Here is a 23,091-nt window from a genome sequence, read left to right as displayed (position 1 = left end):
TCTCTTGTTGCTGAGCATGGGCTCTAGCCACGCACGCTTCAGTAGTTGTGGCTTGCGGGCTCTAGAGCACAGGCTCAGTAGTTGTGGCTCACGGGCATAGCTTCTCTGAGGCATGTGGGATCTTTCCGGACCAGGGATTGAACCTGTGTCCCCTGCATTGGCAAGCAGATTCTTAACCACTGCACCACTCGGGAAGTCCTGCCCATGTATATACTTTTATTGAGATCTTTATTTCTTCATATGGCTTTGAGTTACTGACTTTAGTCCTTTAATTTCAACCTGCAGGACTCCTTTTAGCATTGCTCATAGGATATGTGTAGTGGTAGTGATAATTATCTTCCTCAATTTTTGTTTATCTAAGAATGTCTTAATTTTTTCCTCACTTTTGAAGGACAGTTTTGCTGCCTATAGCAATCTTGGCTGACAGTTTTTTTCTTTTAGCACATTGAATATATCAGCTCACTGCCTTCTGGCCTTCAGAGTTTCTGATGAGAAATCTGCAGATAATCTTATTGAAGATCCTTTATACATGATGGCTTTCTTCTTTCTTGCTGCTTTAAAAATTCTCCCTTTGTGGGCTTCCCTGGTGGCGCGGTGGTTGACAGTCCGCCTGCTGATGCAGGGGACCACGGGTTCGTGCCCTGGTCCGGGAAGATCCCACATGCCACAGAGTGGCTGGGCCCGTGAGCCTTGGCCACTGAGCCTGCGTGTCCAGAGCCTGTGCTCTGCAATGGGAGAGGCCACAACAGTGAGAGTGGTTGAGAGTCCACCTGCCGATGCAGGGGACACGGGTTCGTGCCCCGGTCCAGGAAGATCCCACATGCCGCAGAGCGGCTGGGCCCGTGAGCCTTGGCCACTGAGCCTGCGTGTCCAGAGCCTGTGCTCTGCAACAGGAGAGGCCACAACAGTGAGAGTGGTTGAGAGTCCACCTGCCGATGCAGGGGACACGGGTTCGTGCCCCGGTCCAGGAAGATCCCACATGCCGCAGAGCGGCTGGGCCCGTGAGCCTTGGCCACTGAGCCTGCGTGTCCAGAGCCTGTGCTCTGCAACAGGAGAGGCCACAACAGTGAGAGTGGTTGAGAGTCCACCTGCCGATGCAGGGGACACGGGTTCGTGCCCCGGTCCAGGAAGATCCCACATGCCGCAGAGCGGCTGGGCCCGTGAGCCTTGGCCACTGAGCCTGCGTGTCCAGAGCCTGTGCTCTGCAACAGGAGAGGCCACAACAGTGAGAGTGGTTGAGAGTCCACCTGCCGATGCAGGGGACACGGGTTCGTGCCCCGGTCCAGGAAGATCCCACATGCCGCAGAGCGGCTGGGCCCGTGAGCCTTGGCCACTGAGCCTGCGTGTCCAGAGCCTGTGCTCTGCAACAGGAGAGGCCACAACAGTGAGAGTGGTTGAGAGTCCACCTGCCGATGCAGGGGACACGGGTTCGTGCCCCGGTCCAGGAAGATCCCACATGCCGCAGAGCGGCTGGGCCCGTGAGCCTTGGCCACTGAGCCTGCGTGTCCAGAGCCTGTGCTCTGCAACAGGAGAGGCCACAACAGTGAGAGTGGTTGAGAGTCCACCTGCCGATGCAGGGGACACGGGTTCGTGCCCCGGTCCAGGAAGATCCCACATGCCGCAGAGCGGCTGGGCCCGTGAGCCTTGGCCACTGAGCCTGCGTGTCCAGAGCCTGTGCTCTGCAACAGGAGAGGCCACAGCAGTGAGAGGCCCGCGTACCAAAAAAAAAAAAAAAAAAATCTCCCTTTGTCCTTGGGACTGACAGCTTACTTATAATATGTCTTGGAATGGGTCCCTTTGAGTTTATCCTACTTGGAGTTTAAGCTTCTTGGATGCTTATATTCATGTGTTTCATCACATTTTGGAAATTTTGGCCATTATTTTAAAAAATATTTTCCTTTTCTTTTTTCTGTCTCTTCTTCTGGAACTCCCATAATGCATATGTTGTTCCACTTAATGGTGTCTCACAGGTCCCTTAGTCTCTGTTCCCTTTTCTTCAGATTTTTTCTTTCTGTTTCTTAGACTCAGTACATTGTTCTATCTTCAAGTTTGTTGTTTCCTTCTTCTGCTTTCCCAAATCTATCTCTGAATCTCTGTAGTGAATTTTTCATTTTGGTTATTATACTTTTCAGCTCCAGAATTCTAGAGACTTCTTTTTTAGGTTCTATCTGTTGATATTTCCATTTTGTTTGTACATCATTTTCTTGACATATCTTCCTTTAGTTCTTTGAGCGTCTTTAAGACACTTGTTTTAAAATTTTCATCTAGTAAATCTGCCATCAAATCTTTTTCAAGGATACTTTCTTTTGGCCAACTTTTTTTTCCTTTAAATGAGCCATACTTTCTTGTTCTTTGTATGCATTGTCATTTTTTTGTTGAAAACTGGACATTTGAATCTAATAATGTGGCAAGTCTGATATCACATTCTCCCCACTTCTCTAGAGTTTGCTGTTTGTTTGTTTGTTTTCATTTTTCTTTGGTTTGGTTTTGATTGTTGTAGGCTATGTCTGTGCCAGGGATCAGCCTGAAGTATAAACTTAAGGTCTTCTCAGGCCTTTTCTGATTTTGTGCCTTTCTTGGGTGTGCACTGTGACTTTCTAATTTCCTCCATTTATTTGGTTACTTTTGAATGTCTTAGTCCAATGTCTGACTCCCAAAAGAGGAAAAAGAGAAAAAAATGAAGAGTAGGGGGAAGGTGCCAACTTTTAAAATCTCCTGGCAGTCACTTCAACTAGAGGGAGGGGTGCTTGCAACAATGAGGGAGGTGCAACAACAGTAGCCCCCACCTCTTTGCCTGCTCCTCCGTGATGAGCAGCGGTAAGTGATCAGAGCACAGATCTGTGAAATTTGGAGGACTGGGTCCTTTCTGCCCACCCTGACTCCTGCAGATTCTGTGCAGGCTGTTCCAGGAACATGTGCATAGTTGCCTGCCATGTGGGTGACAGTTGGCTATGGGTACCTGTTACTGTGTTCAGAGCTGAAATTGACAGAAATTAACTATCATTTACCTTCTTTGCCTTCCCCTGGAAGTTGTAAGCCTTTAATAGACTCCAGAGTTCCAGAATAGTTACATCCGACAGATTCTGCCAGTGCAACTGTTGTCTGGGTGGGGAGACAGATTTCTAGTGCTTCCTACTCTGCTGTCTTCCCAGAATTCTCTCTTCATATGAGTTTTAGGATCAATTTGTCAGTTTCTTTCAGAAAGACAGTTGAGATTTCAGTAGAGGTTATACTGAATCTCTAGATTAATTTGGGGAGTATTGCCATCTTAACAATATTATCTTCAGATGCATGAGCGTGAAATGTCTTTCCATTTATTGAGATATTCTTTAATTTTTCAACACTATTTTTAGTTTTTAGAGTACAAGTCTTGCGATTAAAATATTATTCCTAAGTATTTTATTCTTACTGATTTCTGTTATAAATGGAATTCGTTTTTGGTTTTTGGTTTATTCATTGCTGGTGTATAGAAATACAGTTGACTTTTGCATGTTGATTTTGTATGCTGCAAACTTGCTGAATTCATATTTTAATTCAAATAGTTTTTTAGTGTATTCCTTAGGATTTTCTGAATACAAGATCATATTGTCTGCAAATAGAGATAGTTTTACTTCTTCCTTTATAATCTGGATGCCTTTTCTTTCTTTTTCTTCCCTAATTGCCCTGGCTAGAACCTTCAATACATTGTTGTCTTTTTCCTTATCTTAGGGGGAAGAACATTCAGTCTTTTACCATTACTTATGATGTGGGCTTTTTGTCGATGCCTTTGTCAGGTTGAGGACGTTCCCTTTTATTCCTGTCGTGCTGAGTGTTTTGTCAAATGATTTTGGATTTTGTCAAATGATTTTTCTGCATCTATTGAGATAATCATATTTTTTTTCTCCTTATTGATATAATATATTATTTTGAGATTTTAAACAACATTGCATTTTTAGGATAAAGTGGGACTTATCCTAAAAATCCCACTTGATCATAGTCTGTAATTCTTTTTATATATTTGTAAATTTGGTTTCCTCATATTTTGTTGAGGATTTTTTTTTTTTTTTTTTGGCTGTGTTGGGTCTTCGTTGCTATGCGCGGGCTTTCTCTAGTTGTGGTGAGCAGGGGCTACTCTTCATTGCAGTATGCGGGCTTCTCATTGTTGTGGCTTCTCTTGTTGCGGAGCACATGCTCTAGGTGCACAGGCTTCAGTAGTTGTGGCACGTGGGCTCAGTAGTTGTGGCTTGCGAGTTCTAGAGCTCAGGCTCAGTAGTTGTGGTGCACAGGCTTAGTTACTCCATGGCATGTGGGATCTTCCCGGGCCAGGGCATGAACCTGTGTCTCTGGCATTGGCAGGCAGATTCTCAATCACTCTGCCACCAGGGAAGCCCTTTGTTGACGATTTTTATGCATATGTTCATACGAGATTTTGGTCTCTCTTTTCTTTCTTTGTAATGTCTTTGTATGATTTTAGTGTCATAAGATCATTTGTATCATTTTTTAGATTTTTAGCTGTAGTACTGACCTCTCACAGAAGGAGTTGGGAAATGTTTCCTCCTCTTCAGTTTTTATGGAGCAATTTGGTGACTTGATATTAATTCTACTTTAAAAATTTGGCAGAATTCACCAGTGAAACCATTTGAGCCTGGACTTTTTTCTGTGTAGAAGTTTTAAAATTACTAATCCAACCTCTTACCTTGTTAGAGGTCTTTTCAGATGTCAATTTCTTTTTGAGTTGGTTTCGGTCCAACTCTTTTGGAGTTGGATCTTTTTAGAAATTTGTCTATTTCATCTGTGTTATCTAATTTGTCAGCATGCAGTTGTTCATAGCATTCCTGTTATAATTCTTTTTTTATTTCTGTAATGTTGGTCTTAATGTCCTTATTTCATTCCTAATTTTAGCTAATTTGAGTCTTTCTTTTTTCTTGATCAATCTAACTAAAAGCTTCTCTATTTCATTGGTTTTTTCAAAAAAACCAGTCTTTGGTTTTATTGTTTTTTTCTCTTCTATTCTCTAAAAAATTTAATCAAACCGTTTCCTTCCTATCCTTTTTACCATTTAATGTTTTAAACGTAATATAAATGTTGGATAACATTATTAAAGTTCATCATGAACTTTCATCATGAACTACTCAGATATATCTAACATATAATTATATATAATTGTTATAATAATATATTATTTGACTTCCTACTTTTAAAATTGCTTTTTCTTCATGAAAGTTTTTACTGTTGGCCAGTATTGTTTACTGCAGTATATTTTCTTCTTTCTGAGGATCCATGGAAGGAATTTTACTCTCATCTCTGAATGAAGACTAGCTAGGCTTCTTCTGAGAAGCTATTTTATTTTATTTTATTTTATTTTGTGGTCATTATGAATCTTATAACTGATTGTTTACTTTTTGAATTCCACCTTTCAAGGCATAGTATGTAGTTTTTCAGATACTAACATCTTGTCATTTTCTCCCACCATTTCTATATTTCCCTTTCAGCATTTCAAAAATATATATATTCATATATAAACATACACCCATATATATTTAAAACTCAAATATACTTGTTTTAAAAAATTTTATAGTAATAGAGTGAAAAGTGAATATCCATTGCTGTCTTTGTATTCCCACTTCTGTAGAAATAACCACTGATAAATTTTTTGCTCATTCTATCCCTTCAACCCTTCCTCACTTCCCCTTTCACACCCACACACACTAAGGATTTTTATTTTACCTCACTGAGGTCTTATTATTTACTTACACTTTTTAGCCAATTTATTATCAGTCTGTTTGAAATAGGCAGTAGATTCAGATGGTTCAAGATTCAAAAGAAATAAAAATGTAAACAGTGAGAAGTCTCTCTCATTCTTTCCCCTAAGCTGCCTGCTTCTCCTCTGTAGGCAGCTAATAAAAGTTTCTACTTTTTGCATTTTTCTGCACCTTGCTTTTTTCATGTAGTGATGTATCTTGAAGAGCACCTCTCCCTCTGTGTTTAGCTTAATCTTTTTAGTGGATGTATTTCCCATTGTATGGATGTGTAATTTATTTATATATTCCCCTGTTAACAAACATTTAGTTTATTTTTGAACATTTGATACTACAAACTGCTGCAGTGAATAGATTTTTATATACATTTAATGCACAAATGAGAGTACTGCTGTAGTGTAAATTTCTAGAAGTGAAACCACTGGGTCAGAAGACATTCACTTTTTAAAATTTTAATAGATTATGTCTTTGCTCATAGAATAAAATCTTTGCTGATATCTCACTTTTCCAGTGAGGCTTAAGACTGTTTAATACTGTAATCTGCCCCTACTTCTCCCTCAAATTCTCTATTCACTTTACCCTGCTTTTTTTTAAATTGAAGTATAGTTGTTTACAATGTTGTGTTGGTTTCTAGTGTACAGCAAAGTGACTCAGTTATGCACGTGTGTGTGCGTGTGTGTATTGTTACAAGATACTGAATATAGTTCCCTGTGCTGTACAGTAGGACATTGTTGTTTACCTGTTTTATAATTTTTTTTTTTTTTTGGCTGCATTGGGTCTTTGTTGCTGCGTGTGGGCTTTCTCTAGCTGTGGCCAGCACGGGCTACTCTTCGTTGCGGTGCTTCTCATTGAGGTGGCTTCTCTTGTTGCAGAGCACGGGCTCTAGGCACGTGGGCTTCAGTAGTTGTGGCCTGTGGGCTCAGTAATTGTGGCTCGCGGGTTCTAGAGCACAGGCTCAGTAGTTGTGGTGCACGGGCTTAGTTGCTCCGTGGCATGTGGGATCTTCCCAGACTAGGGATCGAACCTGTGTCCCTTGCATTGGCAGGTGGATTCATAACCGCTGTGCCACCAGGGAAGTCCACCTATTTTATAATTTATATACAGTAGTGTGTATCTGTTAATCCCAAGCTCTTTCCCCTTTGGTAACCATAAGTTTGTTTTCTGTGTCTGTGAGTGTTTCTGTTTTGTCCATAAGATCATTTGTATCATTTTTTAGATTCCACATGTAAGTGATATCATATGATACTTGCCTTTGTCTGTCTGACTTACTTCACTTAGTATGATAGTCTCTGGGTCCATCCATGTTGCTGCAGATGGCATTATTTCGTTCTTCTTGATGGCTAAGTAATATTCAGTTGTGTATATATACCACATCTTCTTTATCCATTCATCTGTTGATGGACACTTGGCTGCTTCCATGTGTTGGCTATTGTAAATAGTGCTGCTATGAACATTGGGGTGCATGTATCTTTTCAAATTAGAGTTTTATCCAGGAGTGGAATTGCAGGATCATATGGTAGCTCTATTTTTAGTTTTTTAAGGAACCTCCATACTGTTCTCCATAGTGTCTGCACCAATTTACATTCCCACCAACAGTGTACGATACCCTGCTCTTTTTTCTCTCTTTCTTTTTAAAATTTTATTAATTTTATTTATTTTTGGCTGCATTGGGTCTTTCTTGCTGTGCGCGGGCTTTCTCTAGTTGCAGCGAGTGGGGGCTACTCTTCGTTGCGGTGCGCGGGCTTCTCATTGCAGCGGCTTCTCTTGTTGCAGAGCATGGGCTCTAGAGTGCAGGCTCAGTAGTTGTGGCACACGGGCTTAGTTGCTGCGCAGCATGTGGGATCTTCCTGGACCATGGCTTGAACCCGTATCTCCTGCATTGGCAGGTGGATTCTTAACCACTGTGCCACCAGGGAAGGCCCTTTTTTCAAACATACTATATAGTTTACTTATAGATACTGATTTTTGTTTATTACCGTTCTCTTCCCCCTAAAATGTTAGCTCCAGGAAACAGGAATGTTTATTTTGTTTACTGATGTATTCCTAGTAGTTATAATAGTGCTTAGTGCTTGGTAGGCATTTAGTAAATATTTGCTGAATAAATTAAATGAGTTAGAGAATAAGGTACAAAATTATCCTTCCCTAAAAAGCCCAATTTCTTTACCCACATATTTTGGATTTTGGAGTCTTATTTTATATAGTTTTCTAAGATTAAAAAAAAATTCTTCTTAGTACATATTAGGATATAAATGACTGAAAACAGCTATAATGTATTTCTTTTAAAAAACTACCCCTCCCTCAATTCCCCACAAACATAGGGACGAACTCTAAGTTTTATTCTCCATATTAGAAGTAGATACCAGAAGGATACATCACATACTATATAGCATCTTCTTTTCCAAAGGATTGGAATGACTGTGGAGATTGTTATAGGCTTCCAGGTTTGCTAGGATATCTTCAATCTCAATTTAATAGGACTATTTGTTTTTCTGTACTTTAAACATCTTTATGCCCTATATAAATATAATTTAGATAAAACAGATGTTGTTTTGAAATAAATGATTGTAAATGATCTATCAATGAATTAATTAATGTTTTCCTTATTATGTGCATTATAGTTTTAGGGGCCTGATATTCATAATTATTGATGTTCAGATTGGTAGTTATTTCTGCCTGTTACATGTTCAGCTATAAACAGATAGTCAAGTTTATATGAGACCTAGATATTTAGGAGAGCTTTGAAGTGAATTATTTTATCAAAATTTCCTATTCCTCTTCCTGTTTTAATTTACCTCTTTTCAATATGTGCTCTGATTTTCTCATTCTACAAACTTTTTTTAAGGTAAGTTGAATCAGAATTATCAATATATTACAGTCAGAAACCACCAGACTTTCCCCACTTTGGATCTGTTTTAAGAAGTTTACCAAACTTAGTTTATTAAATAATGATTTTTCCTAGTTTTATTCAAGGCATACAAAGCTGCCAGCCAGTGCTTTTTTTATCAATGTAAAGGTAAATTGTGTTACCTTGCTGCATTGAATTCTAGCAAAAGTGAAGTATTTGCTACTTTAGTTACTGAGGCATTATTGAAAGTAAACAGATGCGTTCTCTTAAGTTTTTAAAAATTTCAGCACATTTGCCAAAGATTATCATTTTATGATTTGGAACCCTAGAAACTCCCAGACCACAGTACTTGATGATCAATGATCCCTTTCATTTCCCTTCCAATTGAGATTCTTTCATTTTAACGCCAACACATTTATTCATTAGTTATGTTTTCATTTTTTCAAGTATTATATGTGATACTGGTAGAAGGAGTTGACATGCAAACTTTGGAAGATACCTTTTATACATATAATTAAATCTGAGTTGTAGGAGTTGACTTCCTCAGTTTTTTTCATCTTTGTTTCTAAGAGTGGTAGACATCGATTTCATTGATCTTTTACAGAAAAACCAATTAATTAGTTGTTTTAATATGGCGGCAGTTTTCTCTCCTCTGTGGCTATATCTTCTTGGGTGGGTCATCTTTTGGCCCTTTGGCTCAATAAAGCAAGCAGAGAGCTTGACTAGAAACTAAATTCCAGGTCAGTTATGTATCACATGTTTAGGAAATGAGGTCTGTAATATCATTTGTTTGTGTGAGTTAATCCTGTTGATACTCATTAGGTTATCAATGTGTGATCAGGAGCTAAAGAAACTAGTAGAACCAATATTCTTACCTTATATTTTTTTACTCATGATTCAGTTGCTGCTTGTTTTTCTGAGCATACTAGGAGGAAAAAGAGAGAGTAAAAAAAGTCATTCTATCCTATATGGGGGGATGACTATAGCTACTGCTCTTTGAAAAAATGTGCATTTAATATCAAGTTAGTGCTGGACATTGTACTAGGTTTTGGGAGGTATAACGGTGTATTAGATATAATTATGCCTTCAAAATGCTTACAGACTAGTTGAGATGTGGACAATTGAGCAAGTAAGTAAACTGAACTTTAAGTTTACTTAAGTGCTTAAATAGGCCTATCCATTCAGTTCTGTAAGAGCTCTTAAAGGAGGGAGCCCCAGGTACTCAATTCTTGGGCAGAAGGCTAGATGAATCTCAATTTGCCAGGTACATATTTTTCTGGGAGTAGAGTCAACTCTCCCCACAAAGGCATTGTGTAACTGGATGGCTAATTCAGTTGGTGTTCACCCTTGAATATGGTATCAAAAATATGATTGAGTACAAGTAAAGTTAGCTTTTACATTCTTCTTGACTGTGCTACTCTTGCCTTTTGCTTCTTCTGACCACATCAAAGAATTTCCTTAACACTAACTGCTGAGGGATAATATTATGCAAGTGAGAGGGAGGATTTTCTGGCATATTAGCATGTTATCCCTTTTGCTCCTACATATAACCTTGGTAAGGAGGAAATCCAGGAGTGGAAGATAAAGGCAGCTCTTATCCCCTCTACTTCTCTAATACATTTAACTTGTAACTTTATGGCTAATCATGCATTACAGTCTCATGAATCTAGTGTAAGGATGTATCCTTTTGACCCTGAGATAAAGAGCGTATTTCTTATGGCTTATTTCCACCTTGGTCATGGCTGATATTTTAAAAAGGGGAGATAAGAGAGAGTAGTATTTTTAACTTTTAAAATTTGAGTTTGAATTCATGTTGGTTATGATGACTAGTAAGATAACCTACTTTTCAGATGTTTCCAAGATGATTTATGTTACCACTTGGTGGAGCTCTTTTATAAGTTAGTGCTTGTGATAAAGCAAGTACAAGTCATCACTAATTCGGGGTTGTCAATTGGGTGGTTCAGGTGAACTAAATTAAACGACAGCTTAAATAGGTAGCCTCTTAAGTGTTGATTGTAGATTTCTATTTATAGTATATGTAATTACAGTTTTAATATTTTAAAGATTTTTCTCAAGAATATTCCTAATTTTTCTCTCTCCTGCTTTATATAAATTTAGTACTTTTAAATTGACTTACTTTCCCCCCGTTTTATAGTTGTTAGGTAACTTAGAAAATGTATCTAGTGTTAATGAAGAAAATGAAAATCATTTGTAATCCTACCACCTAGAGATAATAGTTAACATTTTGATATATATTTGCCTTTCCTTCCTTTTAAAATTTTTCACAAAATTGGAGTCAGAATATACACAGAATTTTGTATTCTGGTGTTTTTTTCTCTTAACATGTCTTTGGTATTTTCCCATGTCCTTATAATCTTTGAAATGTTTTAAGAGTTTTATGTTATTCCATGATATAGCTCTATCATAATTTTTTTAACCGTTTTATTTAAAGATATTTGAGCTTTTCCCACTATTTTTACTCTTATAAATAATTCTTTGAACGTATATTACACTAAATCTTGACTCAACACTCCAATTATTTTCATAGGATAAATTCTTAGAGATAAAACTGAACTCTTAAGGATCTTGATGCATATTTGCAAATTGTCCTTCAACTGACACTATTCTGAGGTTCAGTATTTTCAAAATACGTTTATTGGAAATTATTGTTTTTTCTTTTGCAAAGTGCTTTTTCTTATCCTTTCCCCATTTTTTTCTTCTATTTATTTATTGGTCATTCTTTTGGCTGAGTAAAAGTTACTTTTCCTCTGTTTTAACAATTTTTAAGGTGCTGTTCTGAGCCCATTTCGTAATTCTCAACTAGATTTTCAAGAAAACAAATCAGTTACAGATTTTAGGTTATAAATTGCCATTGGAAAATAGGGCCTGGATCTTGAGAGAGCAGTGAGGGCTGGAAAGCAGGATGAGACAAGAGAAACATCTGTATGGAGGTGATGAGGGTGCTATAGAAGTGGATGAGATTGTGGAGGAAAAGAGAAGGTTCTGGGGAAAAGTCCTTGGAATTAGGAAACACTGAAAAAGTTGGGAGAAATAAAGAGAATGAGGATGTTAGACTGTTTAAAAAGCTAAGGGTAAAAGTTTCATTACAGTGGTGTTAGATGTTGTATACAGGACTTTGTGGATGAAACCAAAGAAAAGGCCATTCAGTTTAGAAAGAGAGCGGTCTTTGGAGACTTCGAGAATAGTGTCCGTAGAATAGTGCTTATATAGTAGATGTGTTCAGTGGATGCAGTAGGTGTGACTGTGAGAGTGTACATGATGAGTATGTGTGTGAATAGTGAGAATAGTGAGAGGTTTAGATGTGTGATTAGGCCAGTAGCTTGATAAAGTCCAGGGATAAGTTTTTTTTCTTTTTTTAAGGTGGTGCAAGCTTATCTAAAGGGAAATAAGTGTTTAGAAAGGACTGTTAGAGAAATTACAGAAGACAGAGGGAAGAATTAATAAACTAGGTCTTGAAGGAGATGAGAGGCAGTGTGATCCAAAGTGGGAGGTACGGAGGGATTAGATATATTAGTTTGAGAGTGGAGGACAATGTCTATTTGTTAAAATCAGAAGAGGAAGTTGAAGATGCAGAGACATTTGGAGGAAGACTGAAATTTATGGTATTTAGAAATTATCTGATGTGGAGCAAAATGTTGAGGCTTTTGGTATTGTGATTCTTTAACCTTCTCAGTAAAATAGAAATGAAGAGTACAGAATAGTAAAGTAGTTAAGAGTATAGGACTCTTAGTGGGGTGATGAGATTAAGGATTTCAGTAGTGAAAATGTTAGGAACATCAATGTAGAAATGTAATTAAGGAAATATTCTTAAAGAAATGGAACAATACTAAATTGAGTGTTAAGAAACTTGGGTTTTAGGTCTGTGGCATCGACTGGCTGTGTTGAGCAAGTCTCAACGCTCTAGTCTTTAATTTCTTAATCTGCACAATGAGAAGTAAGTCAGATGTCCTTTACGGATTTAAAAATCTTGAATCAAACTGAACTAAAAAAGAACAAAACATAGGTACAGTAATCAAGGCATCGTAGTACTAGTAAAAAGAAAGACAAGTAGGTCAGTGGAACAGAACAGAGAATCCAGAAATAGAATTCACACATATATAGTCAGTCTTTGCACACAGAGGTGCTAAGGTAATTCAGTGGAGGAAGGATATTCCTCTTAACAAACGATGCTGGAGCAATTGGACGTCCATATGCAAAAAATGAACTTTAATCCCTATCTTGCACCATTTATAAAAGTTAATTCAAATGAATCGTAGATCTAAACTTGTAGAAGATGACATAGGACCTTGGGTTAAGCAAAGATTTCTTAGCACCACCAAAAGCATGATCTATAAAGTAATAAATTGAGCTCCATCAAAATTAAAAACTTATGCCCTTTGGCATACACTATTTAAGAAAATGAAAAGCCACAGATTGGGTGAAAATTTTTGCAAAACACATATCTGTTAAGCGATTTGAATCCAGAATGTATAACTAATTCTTACAACTTAATAAGACAAACAACTGAATAGAAAATTGGCAAAAGATTTGAAAACACCCTTTACCAAAGAAGAGATATGGATGTTAAGTAAGATTTGAAAAAATACTCAATGTCATTAGTTCTTGGGAAAAGGTACCATTACATACCTACTAGGATGGCTAAAAAACAGGCAAGAACAGACAAACAAAAACTAAGTGCTAGTAAGGATGTGAAGCAGCTGGAACTCTCATTTGTTGCTGGTGGGAATGCAAAATGGTACAGCCACGTTGGAAAACAGAGTACTAGTTTCTTATAAACTTAAACTTGTATTTAATATAGAACTTAGCATTCCTCAACTAGATATTCACCCAAGAAAAATGAAAACATACACCCACTTAAAGATCTGTAGTTGGATATTTAAGGCTAGGATTAGTAGCCTTATTCATAGCAGTGTATTCAGCTGTTGGAGTAGATAAATAAATTGTGGCATATTCATACAGTGGAGTGCTACTCAGCAATTAAAAGGAATAAATACTGATATTATAGATACAACAATATGGATGAGTCCTCAGAAGCATTATGCTAAGTGAAAGAAGCCAGACAAAAAAGGCTACAGACTGTATAATTCCATTTGTATGATATTCTGGAAAAGGAATTGAAATCAGATCAGTGATTTCCAGGGGCTGGAGGTCAATAAACATGATTTCTCACACACACACACACACACACACACACACACACACACACACACACACACAAAGGAATTGAAATCAGATCAGTGATTTCCAGGGGCTGGAGGTCAATAAACATGATTTCTCACACACACACACACACACACACACACACACACACACACACACACCAGCATTCCTTAGCATTCCCAGGAATGGATGTTTTTGGTGTGGAGAAGGTTGCATTACAGATAGTATTGAGACAGATATGATACAGAGGAATGAGTGCTAGATTCACTGATAATAGTGCTGCTGCTGATAGTTGTGATTCAATGAGTATAATGCCGGGCACCATGCTGATTACTTAAGTGCATCCTCAGAGCCTTCCCTGGCATTCCAGTGGTTAAGAATTTACAATTCCACTGAAGAGGGCACAGGTTTGACCCCGGTTGGGGAACTAAGATCCTGCATGCCGCCACGTGAGGCCAAAAAAATTAATAAATAAAAATAAAAAGCGTCCTCACTGTTAATTTTCATAGTGACTCTGATTAGATATTATTATCATCCCTATTTTAGTAGAAACTGAGGTCTAATTGGATTTAAGCAAGTTGCTCACAGTTATACCACTAGAGTATTCAAACTCTTGAATGTTTGACACCAAAAAGCATGTTCTTAACATAAATAAAAGTACGAGTCCCAGGGAGACAGAGAATTTTGTTTGTTTGTTTCTGTTTTCATCACTGTATCCCCAGAGTCATAAAACCATGGCAGTTGCATAATGAGTATTTCTTTTTTTTTCCTTTTTTTTTAATGAGTATTTCTTTAAAAATTATTAGAGATATCAAATTTTGGAAGATATAAAAAAACAAACTGGAAGAGGCAAAGAAAACTATATGAAGATATATGATTTTTTTTTTTTGCGGTACGCGGCCCTCTCACTGGTGTGGCCTCTCCCGTTGCGGAGCACAGGCTCCAGACGCACAGGCTCAGCGGCCATGGCTCACGGGCCCAGCCGCTCCGCGGCAAGCAGGATCCTCCTGGACTGGGGCACGAACCTGTGTTCCCTACATCAGCAGGCGGACTCTCAACCACTGCGCCACCAGGGAAGCCCTATAATTTTTAAATAATTGCAAATATGGTGGTTAGGCTGATGTTTTCCATTTAGGCATTTATCATATCAGATGACTTTGTGTTAAATTATGTTATTTGTGTTCCAGTATAATCTACTATTTTAAAAAGTGAACAGAATGATTATAGAGTAGGATTTTGTAGTTTATTCTCATCTTCATGGCTTTGTAAATTTTTTCCCTCTGGCACATTTTGGTGGCATCCAGATATAAGATCAGACCAAGTGGATGTTATAGGTTACAACTAGAATGCAAGCCCTTTCCATATCTATCTCTATCTCTCTATATAATTCTATATCTAGAATCTTAAATACTTTAATCTAGAAATTCTACTTCTAGGACCCTCTTAATTGAAAACTGATTATTTTCTTCACATAGATTAACAAAAATATTTGTGCATGAATCATTTGGTTTTATAACATTGACCTCATCTGTAATATGGTTCCCTCTAAAGAACTAAATCAAATATAGGTGATTAAAATATTTAATATTCTCAAGTTTAGAAGGAACATTTATTTTTCTTCCATAGATAGCTGTGTATGAAGAAGAAAGAGCACTTTATCTATACATATAGTTAATTGGGATGCAGCTAGAGCATCAACAATATCCACAACAAAAACAACAAGATTTATAAATCATCTGAAATAAAGGTCACACATTTTGCTTATAGGAAAGTTCCTCAGGTCCTTAAAAGTCAGAACCTATGTATACAACATTTTATTTTGGCATTTTATCATTTCAAATGAGCTTGTGTTGAATCGTATTTGCTATGTCCTAATAAAATTTGCTATTTAAAAAAAATGAATAAAGCACATACTCAATTTTAACAAGCTTAATACTTCATTTCCCAACTTTAAAAGAGTGAAAAAAAGATTGGAGTTGCTGAAAGAAGACGCATTGAGAGAAGTTAGGTTCAACAGGTGATAGCCTGAGCAAAGAAGCAAACCAAAATCATGATAAGAATTAAGCATAAAGGGCTTCCCTGGTGGCGCAGTGGTTGAGAGTCTGCCTGCCGATGCAGGGGACACGGGTTCTTGCCCCGGTCCGGGAAGATCCCACATGCCGCGGAGTGGCTGGGCCCGTGAGCCATGGCCGCTGGGCCTGTGCATCCGGAGCCTGTGCTCCGCAATGGGAGAGGCCACAACAGTGAGAGGCCTGCGTAATGCAAAAAAAAAAAGAAGCATAAAAATTAAAATATCATGGTAGTTTGGAAGTTGTTTATTATAGAGACGACCAACCTTTTACATCTTAGTAGTTCCTGAGAAATTGACCATAGTAATATAAATACTTATAAGTGTATATACATATATAAGAGTTTATATTCATTCATTTTATTAAAACATACTTAATAGTCATTATAACAGTCAAGCAACATATACTTTGTTGTTCAGTTTCAGAAATAGTAAGTATGTAGTCTAGTTTCAACGTCAAATTTATTGACGTATAATTTATATACACTAAATCAACCAGTTTTAAGTGAAGAGTTTAATAGGTTTTGACAAATGTTATTTAACCATTGAGATCTAAAAATTTTTTATTACTCCAGAAAGTTGTCTCATTCTCTTTTGTCATCATTCCCCAACACACATCCACTCCTGTCCCCAGGCAGCCACTGATCTACTTTCTGACATTAAAGATTAGTTTTGCCTTTTCTAGAATTTTGTAGAAATCAAAGTGTACACAGCATGTACCCTTCTGTATTTGGCTTTCTTTCCTCTGTGTAATAACTGAGATTTATCTATGTTGTGTGTATTTATACTTTTCCTTTTTATTGTTGAATAACATTCCATTGAATGGATATACCACAGTTTATCTCTTCACCTGTTTTTGGATATTGGGTTGTTTGAGTTTTTGTTTTTTATGAATGAAGCTGCTGTTAACATTCAGGTACCAAGTTTCCACTTCTCTTGGGTATAAATATCTAGGGGTGGAATTGCTAAGTGTTATGGCAGGTATATAACTATAAGAACTTGCCAGACTTCTTTTCAAAAATGGTTGTACCATTTTACATTTTCATCAGTAATGTTTGAGTGTTCCATTGCTTTACATCCTTATCAACCTTTGATATTGTTAGTCTTTTTAATTTTAACAATTCTAGTGGGTGTAATATAAGTTTTAAAATATTTATTTCCCAAGTAGCTAAAATTAAGGAAAAGTTTAGAGTTGGATAGTGATAAGCTTCATATTATCCATAAAATTTGATAATCTAGAATAATTCTTTTTTCTAAAGCTTTTATATAATTGAGATTTCAGAACAATATAAAATTGCATCACATACTTTTCAGCTCCATTGTAATCTCCAATTAAGAGTAATAAGCAGTTCCAGCTGTTTGATAGAACATCAGATTATTTGGTATTTCTTTTGTTTTCAATTTAATATAATCCAGATTTTACCTATAAAACTTACATATTTAAATAGGGATATGTATTTTTCGGGATAAAAAGTATTCTAATGATAATGAAAAAATATTCTAATGATAGTGGTAGCCATCATTCATTGAATATTAGTTATATGCCAGACCTAAGGGCTTTATATATATAATCTCATTTAATTCTTACAAAGTGAAATATGTGTTTCCATTTTACAAGGAATGCAATTAGGGCACTGAGAGATATGAATTTTGTAACGTTAAAAAATACTTGAATCCGGACTTCCGTGGTGGCACAGTGGTTATTGTTGAATAACATTCCATTGAATGGATATACCACAGTTTATCTCTTCACCTGTTTTTGGATATTGGGTTGTTTGAGTTTTTGTTTTTTATGAATGAAGCTGCTGTTAACATTCAGGTACCAAGTTTCCACTTCTCTTGGGTATAAATATCTAGGGGTGGAATTGCTAAGTGTTATGGCAGGTATATAACTATAAGAACTTGCCAGACTTCTTTTCAAAAATGGTTGTACCATTTTACATTTTCATCAGTAATGTTTGAGTGTTCCATTGCTTTACATCCTTATCAACCTTTGATATTGTTAGTCTTTTTAATTTTAACAATTCTAGTGGGTGTAATATAAGTTTTAAAATATTTATTTCCCAAGTAGCTAAAATTAAGGAAAAGTTTAGAGTTGGATAGTGATAAGCTTCATATTATCCATAAAATTTGATAATCTAGAATAATTCTTTTTTCTAAAGCTTTTATATAATTGAGATTTCAGAACAATATAAAATTGCATCACATACTTTTCAGCTCCATTGTAATCTCCAATTAAGAGTAATAAGCAGTTCCAGCTGTTTGATAGAACATCAGATTATTTGGTATTTCTTTTGTTTTCAATTTAATATAATCCAGATTTTACCTATAAAACTTACATATTTAAATAGGGATATGTATTTTTCGGGATAAAAAGTATTCTAATGATAATGAAAAAATATTCTAATGATAGTGGTAGCCATCATTCATTGAATATTAGTTATATGCCAGACCTAAGGGCTTTATATATATAATCTCATTTAATTCTTACAAAGTGAAATATGTGTTTCCATTTTACAAGGAATGCAATTAGGGCACTGAGAGATATGAATTTTGTAACGTTAAAAAATACTTGAATCCGGACTTCCGTGGTGGCACAGTGGTTAAGAATCCACCTGCCAATGCAGGGGACACGGGTTCGAGCCCTGGTCCGGGAAGATCCCGCATGTTGCTGAGCAACTAAGCCCATGTTCCACAACTACTGAAGCACACGTGCCCTAGAGCCCATGCTCTGCAACAAGAGAAGCCACTGCAATGAGAAGACCGAGCACCCCAACGAAGAGTAGCCCCCACTCTCCGCAACTAGAGAAAGCCCATGCGCAGCAACAAAGACCCAAGGCAGCCAAAAATAAAAATAATTTAAAAATTAAAAAAAAAAAAAGACTTGAATCAATAGATTGATAAAAGAACAAGTGAATTAGAAGAAAAAAAATTTTGGAGTCCATTTTATGGAGCCTAAAATCTTTCAACTTGGCTTTGATGACATTGGATTACTGAAAAATGAAAATATTTACTTCAGAGAACTGACTGGCCCCTAGATTTTTTATAGAAAGTTGTAATTTAACTTTTTGACCTTTCTAGTAATTTTTTTGCCTTATAGTATAAAATTTAGTTACTAATTTTGTAACTAGTTTGTTTGTTACTAGTGTAGAATTAAATGCTCTCAAGTATATGACCTCATAAAGATTTAGTAACAAATTAATTTTGTTATGCTGAATAAGAAAAAAGTTGCATATAATACAGTTTTAACACAGTATCCAGTGTGTGAATGATTTAATGAAATATTTGAACCTTTTTGTTTTGTTTTGTCTTGTTTTGTTTCCAGGAAGGTTATGTTCAAAAGAAAAAGGAACTATGGGGAATCTGTATCTTTATTGCAGCAGTTGACCTAGATGAGATGCCATTCACTTTCACTGAGCTGCAGAAAAACATTGAAACCAGGTAAAATTTCTTATATTAATATAGGCCTCTTCCATTAAAGAAAACTATTTCTGAACTATCATTTTAATAGACTTTAGGGAATTAGTGGGAGATGCTAAAATTAAATAAAACGTAGAAAACTTAGGTCAACCAGTGAACTCCTGTTCTCCATTAGAGCCCTTAATGAAGGTGTATTTTTGCTGCACATTCTTAAAAATGTAGCAGTTTGTGTCCTGGGAAAATTTCCATTGTGTCTCCCACTATCTGTAAACTTTCTTAATTGTAGCTGTTGATAAACTGGACAAAAAAAACAAAGATTTATGAAGTAGACTTATTATATATTAAAACCTTTGTAAAAGTAGTATGAGTCTATCTTAAAGGAATTTAGTTGATTTTTTAAAGTTTAAGATTATTTAATATAATAGATATTATAATTATATATGTTTTGAGACTGTATGTTCAGTTGAGTGTCTATTATAATACTTGTCCCTGTAATTACTTAATTAAAGTCTGTATTGAGTTTCTAAGCCTAATAAGAGGAGTTTACTGTTTCCAGTAAGTCAAGAGAAGCCTTCTGGGAATTCCAGTCATTTCTTTTGCAGTATGTTTATGAAATGTAACAGTAAATAATTTTACCAAAAAGATAGTAGTATATGTTTTTTCTTGGATAAAACCATCTAGAGTTAGACATAATTGGTATTTTGTGTAAATGAGATAAATTGTTGCATGTTTTAGTAACTTTTTCTTATTACCTCTAAATAAAATGTGGAAACAAAGGCCTTATATGTTCATATTTAACTTATTGAATATGAATTGGTTTACCTCTCAGAGATTTCACAGTTTAACTTTATTAACTAAAATCACTAAATCAAAATAGTTTTTATATAGCTGAAAAATAATCTAAATATAGAGGTAAAATTTTACGTTGATTTATTCATTTATTAAGCATATGTTTTCGTGACCTCTGAGGATTAGAAAGAGAATGAAGGTTTGGGTTAAGATAGACTGGGTTTATTTTACAAGGTTATATGACTTGGAGCAGATTGCTTATCCTTATTAAGTCTCGGGTTCCTTTCCTTTCCTGCGAAATAAAAATTATTAACTACTTGATAGAATTTTGAGAATTAAATAACTTATAACGAGCAGAGAGGTAAATAGTTCTCGAGTCAATACCTGTAACACCATAGGTGCTGATGAGGTCTTGATCTCTTTTTTTCTGTAGATTCCTCCTATTACCCGCCCCGCCCCAAACAAAAAGGGGGAAGGAAACAAAACTTACCAACTGCTAGGCGCTGTGTTACTCTACTAAGTTCTAATGATATAGAGGTGAGATATAGTCTCTGACCTCAAGAAACTCATCCAGTTTAAATTAAACAGATGACTGCAATACAGTGTTATATAACTATCCATAGATTGCTAAATAAATATGACAGAGAAAGTCTATTACATCCTTTATGTATAAGGTGAAAGAATTTTCCTGGAAAAGATTTTCCTAAACTTTTTCTCTGAGTATTCATAGAGTAACTCTGATTTATAAAATGGGCATATCATAAATAATATCACTACAATAATTATAGTAATGTATTTGGTACAACTTTTTCTTAGGGCATCTCTCAGTGTTCTGATAACTATCTAGGAATGTTATCTAAACCACTGCTTCTTAAAAGTACTCTGGTGAAGGGCTAGTTTCTTTTCTTCCCAGTATGTCATAGACTGATGTTTTAAAAATAAGTAAATTAATTACTAGAAAAATGAAACAAAAATCATACTAAACACAGGACTAAATTTTTTATTATTGGATTCAGCAGGCATTAAAATTAGTGTCAAATTGCCATAAAAGTTTTTAAGTGTTTACCCCCAATTTCTGTACTTAATTGTGGACTGGTAAACAGTTTATGGACCATTATCAATCCGTGGAGCACTGCACCTAGAATATGTAGTTATCTACAGATCTGTGTGTTTTAATTATGGCTTTTTATGCCTGTCTGCCTGCCTTCCTCTCACCTTCCTGCCTTCACTTCTTTCCTTCAGAAGAGGACTACGGAAGGAATAGAGACTCACTTAAGTTACCCTTTGAAAAAGGCTTTTTAGTAACAATTCACAGTTTTCATGGTGCTCCATGGATAGGTATTGGCATATATCTCAAAACTGGAAGTGAGAGTGGTTCCTGAATAAATGCTGTTCTAAGTTTGATTTCTTTTTCTCAGCAGGTTAGCTCCATTCTTTTTCTTTTTTTAAAGGATCGATTTTTATGTATTTAGTTTTGGTTGCACTGAGTCTTCGTTGCTGCGTGTGGGCTTTCTCTAGTTGCATCTAGCAGGGGCTACTCTTCATTGCAGTGTGCGGGCGTCTCATTGCTGTGGCTTCTCTTGTTGTGGAGCACGGTCTCTAGATGCACAGGCTTCAGTAGTTGTGGCGTGCGGGCTTGGTTGCTCTGTGGCGTGTGGGATCTTCCTGGACTGAGGCTTGAACCCGTGTCCCCTGCGTTGGCAGGTGGATTCTTAAACCACTGCGCCACCAGGGAAGTGCCCATTCTTTTTCTTTTCTAAGCAGCATCATGATTATCTACTCTGTATCATTTCTATTCCTCCTTTGTTTGCTTTCCCTCAAAGCTTGTCATGGCTGCCCCAATCCCTTCTATATCAGTGGAACTTTTCATAACCTTCTTTTGTGTTCTGTGCCCTCTGCTGATTAACTGAGGCCTTTATTTTTCCAGTTCCCAAGATAACTGTCTGGGTGGTACAGCCCTCTTTTTGGAATGAAGCCTGTAACTCACTGGTTGCTAGACAGCCTATGGATGGGTCTAGTGACTACCCTGTAGTTCAGTTAGCTGCTTTGGTATAACTCCTTAGACAAATTTGATTAGAAATGAGTATGTAAGGTGCAGTTGATGATTGCTATCTGTAGTGCCCTATTTTTCGGAAGTCAAAAATGTATGTATTGATATTTCAAATAGGTTAATTTTTATAGAAAACAATAAACAATGGTTTAAAGTTATTATTTAAACAACTTAAATTTTTTAATCAGTTTCCCTTTTCCCTTCCCCAACAATTCAGTCCTAAAACCGCTGGTGGGCTGAAGAAAGTAGGTGTGTGCATCTGTGGTGGGGAGCACTGTGGTGCCCAGAGAAGGATGCCAGAGCCAAAGTGGGATGAGGAGGTCATCTACCAGGGGCCTGGGGCTTCTTGACATGGGCTGCTTGCTGTGCAATGTCAGAGACCAAGCAGGGTGTGTGGGCAGCTGGTATAGGGAGTCATGGCACATGTGAGGTAAGGGCAGTCTGGGGTGAGGAGTCAGAGCCCTACTAGGGTGAGGACGGTGTCCATGTGGAGGGGGGAGGGCAGTCCAGGATGGGAGGAGTCAGTCTAAGCTGGAGAGGAAGATGCCCATGTGGAGGAGTGGGTAGCTTGGTACTTATATAGGGGGACTGATTAAATGAGTAAATTAAAGATAAATGGGTCCCAGGTTTCTCACTGTCAAAGAAGAGTTATGAATATGGAAAGGGAAACACTGGAAGGAACCCTGTAGTTTTTGTGTTGGAATTGGGTAAATGGATGTGAACTTGTGATTTTAAAACATATAGATAGATACAGAAATAAATATATGTATATGTCTGTTATAACCCTTATTTTTTTTTTCTGTGTTCTTGATGATAAGTAGATGTAGGCATAGGTGTATAAATATAGTGGTATAGGTTGAAGACTAGTTGATTTTTTTCCTCTTTAAATTCTAGTAAAATGAAAAATCTAAGTTCCTTCTAAAGGATATATAATAGTGATTTGGTGTAGAGCTAACAAGTGTTTTGAATTGAAATGTCTATGCTTTGAAAGTGAAACAAA

General features: G+C 36.7%; 1 protein-coding gene across 2 annotated transcripts in view; it reads left to right on the top strand.

The window, feature by feature from the left end:
- The window catches only part of RB1 (RB transcriptional corepressor 1), a 134,239-nt gene that overhangs the window by 13,739 nt on the left and 97,409 nt on the right, over window positions 1-23,091 (top strand). For both annotated transcript variants that reach the window (XM_007466438.1, XM_007466437.1), the window contains one exon: window positions 19,158-19,273. In XM_007466438.1, the coding sequence (XP_007466500.1) occupies window positions 19,230-19,273 (44 nt within the window). In that variant the 5' untranslated portion in view covers window positions 19,158-19,229. The remainder of the gene's footprint in view (window positions 1-19,157; window positions 19,274-23,091) is intronic.

This window comes from Lipotes vexillifer, unplaced genomic scaffold (genome assembly GCF_000442215.2).
Source record: "Lipotes vexillifer unplaced genomic scaffold, Lipotes_vexillifer_v1.1 scaffold384, whole genome shotgun sequence".
In the NCBI taxonomy this organism is placed as follows: domain Eukaryota; kingdom Metazoa; phylum Chordata; class Mammalia; order Artiodactyla; family Lipotidae; genus Lipotes; species Lipotes vexillifer.
This window is presented reverse-complemented; position numbering and strand designations above follow the sequence as displayed.